At 37.1% G+C, this 6372-nt stretch overlaps 1 protein-coding gene across 3 annotated transcripts; it reads left to right on the forward strand.

Annotated features, from left to right (window-relative positions):
* Positions 1-653: 653 nt before the first annotated feature.
* Lost (methenyltetrahydrofolate synthase domain-containing protein lost) lies at positions 654-4049 on the forward strand. 3 transcript variants are annotated; one of them, XM_078191633.1, is made up of 5 exons: positions 654-991; positions 1282-1667; positions 1748-2094; positions 2162-2357; positions 2428-4049. In XM_078191633.1, exons 1-5 carry the CDS (start codon positions 976-978, stop codon positions 2800-2802), a joined length of 1320 nt encoding a protein of 439 aa, XP_078047759.1. In that variant the 5' UTR covers positions 654-975; the 3' UTR covers positions 2803-4049. The 3 variants fall into 3 exon arrangements, with proteins under 3 accessions (XP_078047759.1, XP_078047758.1, XP_078047760.1); XM_078191632.1 differs by having other exon boundaries at positions 660-991; positions 2162-2363; XM_078191634.1 differs by lacking the exon at positions 654-991 and adding an exon at positions 1083-1123 and having other exon boundaries at positions 2162-2363.
* The last annotated feature ends 2323 nt before the right edge of the window (positions 4050-6372 follow it).

The raw sequence follows: 6372 nt of genomic DNA on the forward strand, positions 1-6372 counted from the left end.
ATTCAATTTTTTAAGTAGCTTCAAATAATAAAATTTGTTACTTCATAGGATTCACGAAAACGTATTTGCTGCGGAGTCAAGTTTTGCGTCTATTTGCTACTTACAAAATCCATTTTACATCAACACTACTTCATAATTATTAGCTCTATGTAATTATCGATTTCGAATTTATTATAGAACGATCGAAGTTTTTTCCGATCTGCAACTGATTGGAAATCGAAAGTTACATCGATTGCCCGAGTCACACCACGTGGAGGTTAATAGATTGGAGACTCGAAAGGGAATCGGAACGAAACCAGATTTTATTATGGCCCTTTTCTTACAAGTTTTACTTTTACAAATGTACTTGTACAAATTCTATTACCTGTCTAAAGGAAGCACGAAAAGTGTGCAGACGCAGGACCCAATAGTGTATTTTCTGGAACAAATGATTCGTCTTACGAATAAAGCAGCAAGAATTGTACTAGAATCGTACATTCGTACTAGATATTTGCAATTACGTACGTCCTAAATGTTTATTCCAAAGTAACATCTAAAACACAAATGTTTCAATGGTTCTAAATATATTTAAACAAGTTTGCTTTTCAAATATTTCCCGCGCGCGTGTCTACGCGTACATCAGCTGTGTTTCAATCTCGTGCTGGACAGCTGTGAAGTGATTTAATCTATACTTTAAATAACGACGGAGGATTTAAATGGCTGCGCAGTAGTTATATTTCTGGTTTATGACACTTTTTTAAATAGTTCGTTAATCGTAATTAGTATGTAAACGTTGAAAATTCTAGTGGATTTCATTATGTCATGTTTACTGGCGTGGTTTCGCATAGAAATAGAAATAAGCGTAAAAGGGAGTAGAGATAAATCATATAATCTATTTTTGTAAAATAGGGTTGTCATAAACAACCCTTCCCAAGTTAATTATAAATTGTGACCGACATACTCTTGCTGAAGTTACTTTAACTATATTATTTAAAAATGACAGAAGAATTACGTGAGTAATTATTTGACTTTAACATAAAATAAACATTTATGTGTTGCATGCTTATTTCAGATAAAAAATATTTATGTGCGTAACTGATCAATCGCGATTTATACTTTTAAAAACTTTTGTTATTTGTTACAAGTATGTAAGCATTAATTATTATATTTTCAGTAGCAAAAAGCCTTCTTTAATATACATTGCGAAAGATACCTGATCAGTAAATTATAAAAACCTCATTGCACTAATTTGTCAAACTTTCAATTAATGACTAAGTAAGGTTATGTATATTTGTTTAACAGCGCCAGAGGTGACCAAACATAGTTTTCGTCTAAAAATATGGGATTACTTGATGAAAAATGAGTTAGTCCAGTTTCCTTTAAGTGTATACGATCGCATACCAAACTTCAAAGGTGCAGCTGAAGCAGCTTCACGGTTAGCAGAACTAGAAGAGTTCAAAAAAGCACATATTATAAAAATAAATCCAGATAAACCACAGGAACCTGTAAGGTTTTTGGCATTGGAAGCTAATAAAGAAATACTGGTTCCAATTCCAAGATTGAGATCAGGTCTGTTTTTTCACGTTACACCAGTAGCTGGCATCAGTAAGAATGAGCTGAAAACTCTTTCTAAAATTCATGGTTTAACTGAAGCTGGTAAACCACTTGGAATAGACTCCAAGATAAAGGTACATGCCTATTATGGATGAAATATTTTATACTTTATATTATCTCTATTATTTCTTATAACTTTTGTGTTATATTTCAGATAGACCTTGTGATATTGGGGTCTGTATGTGTCAGTCGCGATGGATACAGATTAGGTAAAGGTAAAGGGTTTGCAGACCTTGAGTTTGCTATGATGATGAGAATGGGTGCAGTTACACAGGACACTACAGTTATTACAACAGTGCATGATTGCCAGGTGGTTGATAGCTTACCACCAGAACTGTTCAAAGAGTACGATGTACCTGTGGATATAATTGTTACACCAACTGAAACAATAATAGTCAACCCAAGATTAAAAAAACCAACTAGTATAATATGGAACATGCTGAGTGAAAAGAGACTGGATGCCATGCCAGTATTGCAACAGTTGAAAGAGATGGATGAGAAGTATGCTTAAATTTTTACTAACTGCATCAATTTGTACCGATAAATATAGCAAATTATTATTTTACAGAGACGGCATAATAGTGACCCTAGGTCAGAATGATCCTGACTATGTGCGAAACAAGAGATCTCATAGACCAAAGAGAGGTGTTCTAGCAGACGGCTGTGAAGGAGAACGGGAGAAGCCAACGAAAAAGGGTTTCCCAAGAGGATCTTCATTCCGCAAAGCCAAGGCCGACGGCGATACCAATGTATCCTCTAGTGAGGTGCAGGTTGGTTATATCAGATCATTCCCTGTGTCTAACAATACGACATTCATATCAAATCTGATTTCAGGAGAAGCTTCCGAATGGGGTCAAGCAGCGTTCCAAAAAATCAAGATCAAAATCTAGATTACAGATTGACTTCTCTTTGAAGCTGTCGAACATCTCTTCCTACGCAAGAATTCGCGACCTGAAGAACGAACTATCGGTGCGTGGAGTCAAACCAAACAAGATCATATGGCAGGGTTGTCGCGGGATTTGTTATCTGCACTTTAATAAGCTCAAGAAGAAAACTGATTTGCCGGAGCAGCCTATACAGGTCGACTCGATAATGGCGAATCTACGAGACCTGCGAATTGGTGAGTCTTCCAATGAGACCGATTTTATAGTAGTGGAACCTACAAAACCGATCTCGAGAATCGAGGTCACCGATGTGACTGCTGTTTAAGTAGGTCGTAGCACTTCCTTGACACAAGTAATTATCTTTAACGATGTACAGGGTGTTTGAAAATATAATAGCAAAGACACTCTGCGCATCATTTAGGTAATTGCAAAAATTAAGTATTTTTTACAGTGCTCTCAATCGGGACGAATTTTCACGGATCAGTAGTCGTTTATAACTTTTATAATACGTGTAAAGCTTTACAGGTGAAGCGTCAGGTGTATATAGATACGAAGCGCAAAATAATTGTTTCTAACTTGTACATAATTAATTTGTTAAGGCATTTAATTTGTAATAGATCGATAGTTTATCCGGGAAAGACTACCAAGCTTTACGTTTCCATACAAACCTTAAATTGCTAAGTTATTTAATCAAAATCTTGTCTTTTCTTCGTATGTATGGTTGGTTAACAAGTCCATGACAATATTATAGTCTTTGGATAGCTTCGATAACAACTACTGTGATTACGTAAAAAATATTTAACGGTAAGGGGTAGTGGATTTGAATGATTTTTCGCGCGACCGGTTGTCAGAAGCCAAAGGACCGGGATGCATATCTGTGTGGCATTCGATAACGCTTATTTGACCCTACAGACTGATGATGATAGTTTAATTAATCGTTAAAGAAAACTACCTCCCGAGAAAAGTATACAGCGAAACAAACAAGTAAAAAATATTATGAAAAATATATCAAATCGTTCTACAGGAAATCTTCTTTTCTTACTTTGAATAATGAAATACTAATCGTTAAGGGTAGTTATAAATATGATTTTTATTCAGTACAGTGTTGTCTTAACAATCCGTGGAACGATTTGACACTACCATGAATAATTTTCATGCCAGTTAATTCCATTTTTCGAATACTTTTCGCAGGGGGTAATATTCGGGGCATGAAATAAACAAACATCGAGTACGTTATTTTTCTGAAAGAATATTTTTGCAGAAGGTAAATAGGGATATAAAATTCAATCTATTTTCATGCTGGTATAGTGTAACCTACGGCAACATTGTGCTGGGACACTATACGTAATTGTAATCTGTGTGCTAGTATAAGAAGCAATATTTTTGTGATATTAACAGACACAATCTATCGTTCATAGATAATTACTACGTTGTTGGTTTTTGTTATCACCGCAGTTACAATCGATATTAAGCAGAAACTATATTCTGTATCCGCTGGTCGAATCTTTGATACAGGAAATCCGTATATTTTGTCAACTCATTTTCAAACTAAGAATAAATGGATATTTTCAAGGCTGAGAGAATGGTGTACTTCTTCCACGACATAAAGACCTGGACGCTTCCTTCCTCGTCCTTTGTGATTTAATTTCTCGTGCTGTTAGAGGGGTAATTACTCACCTCGGCGAATTGATCGACGTTTCTTCCGCTCCTAAGAAAAACCTTGGAACCTGTTTTTCCTGACTAGCAGCCCCTCGATTAGCTCTGCTTCATCATCCCTTCCCGTTTGTATTTCGTGTATCGATTAACAAATTGCACTTAGTCCTTTTAAAGCGCCTTTTGAAAAATTTCTCTTTGACAATTTTCCCTCCTTTTCATCCAGGCTATAACTTATTTTCGCGATTAAACGTTTCTCTTATTGGAGCATTCGCAAATGTTAGATAACCTTCGTAATCGGAGCGGTAATGAGTTTACCTCGGATCAAGAATGTTCAGTGTTTTACATAATCGATCGCAAGAAACGGTTCCCATTGCTTCTGAACGGCAAACTGCATTAATCTTGATCGAATTTCATGGACGCGGATCTCTGGGAAACAGGAAGGAAATGAAAATTCCTTTTCCAATAGAAATAGTCTCGCGAGACTCTTGAGTACATTGAGTTAGCTTTCTCGAAAGTAGGCATGCTCGACACATGAAATGAAATGAACGAACATACTTCTCGTTCTTGTTATTATCGAGTTTTGTTCGATTCGGAGTCGCGGACCGGTAAATAATATAAAAGAGGAAGAAAAACCGTTTGCGAGTCGACAAAGACTCTATTATTCACGAAGCCTACGTTCGATTCTGCTCGCGGATCTGTTTCAATTGCTTTTACGCTTTCTATCGAGTGTGTCGCACAACGACGTATCGATTCCCGACTTTTTTTTCGTTTTTTTCTTTTTTCCATGCTTATTCCACCCTTCGTCAATATTTCATCGCGGGACTCTTCCGCTGCTCGGAATTACGATTAATCAGCAGTAGTTCGAGCAAACGTCGAAGAAAAATGTTTCATCGATTTTTCGTATACCGTATCTAGCATTTTTCAGCTTGAATTACCTACTCTTATTCGCGGTTGCTTCTTGTGTCTATAAGCTCGGTAAAAATCTATTATATGCCAATTCAAGCAACAGTTTGCGATTTTACAAGAAACGCTTCGAATGATTTCTAAGTGTCCGGTCAGGATGAACTTGTTTGTAAACGTTCTCTGCACATGCATATATACAATTCGTAAGCATTGCTATTGCTAGTCTGATTCTTAGTTTCCTTTTTGCGAAATGGCGCCGGTGGTATCGATTATTTACTGCTTCACCGCCAAGTGTGCGGCTTTATGTCCAATACTCGTTAACGAACTCTCTGGATATCGTAAATATCAATTACATGCGGAGAGCCCGCGACACAGACATGTCCTCCATCGGCTTATTCTGCAAAACGGAATGCCCTTTGATCTCGACGATTTCTATCAGATTTGCTTATCTATTTGTGTCAGTCACAATTTCTAAATCCATTTCGGAGAGTGTAGGAGCGGACGTAGCCTCGGGTGGCTGGTTTCGCCCACTACAGTGGTCGCACGCGAAATTTAATCCTTTACTGATGTTTGTTTAATAATTATCAAAGAAATATGTCTTTCTTCTCTGAGGCGAAATTTCAAGTTTACGTCGGTCCACGACAGGGCGCGAATTATGGAATTTTGAAATGAGCACTACATTTAACGAAGAGATAACAAGTTAGACATTTAACAAGAGATAACAATTTTAGTTCAGACTTTTTTTTTCAAGTTTAATACGTAATTAAAAATGGAAAGTAATAATTAAAGAATTTATAGTCTTATGCCGTTTGCATCATTAGCGTATGAGAACGCTTCATTTTACTGGATTGCTTATTGCAGTGGAAACGAAGAAGAAGAATTTATCGGTGTTACAGCTGCCAAATAGCTTTACTGTCTTTATAAGACAGTTTTATTGTTTCTTGTCAAGATCTAAACTGCTTAATATTTCTGTTCCGCTCGTATAAAGATGCGTAGTTCAGTTATGGCTTTCCTAATGGTGAAGAATCGGGTGTCCCACTACCGGCATCGATTCCGATAATGGAAATCCCGCTGGAAATATAGGGCAAGGTTACTCTAGTGGTCGAAAACCAACGACAAGTGTGTCAGCGGGATTGAACAGTCTGACTCATCGAGAATATCATCCTAGAATCGATCGCAACTATGCTTCGGACGCGAGATAATAACGTCGCAGCGGCTCTTAACATTACTAAGATCCGTTCCTGCAATTTCGAAAATAACTCGTTTCGAGGATCAGCCAGGCGTTTCGTCGAGTCACGAGTAAACTGCGAGTGTCTGCGCGAGCATACATTTCCCG

The sequence above is a fragment of the Augochlora pura genome, chromosome 10 (genome assembly GCF_028453695.1).
Source record: "Augochlora pura isolate Apur16 chromosome 10, APUR_v2.2.1, whole genome shotgun sequence".
NCBI classification, from domain to species: domain Eukaryota; kingdom Metazoa; phylum Arthropoda; class Insecta; order Hymenoptera; family Halictidae; genus Augochlora; species Augochlora pura.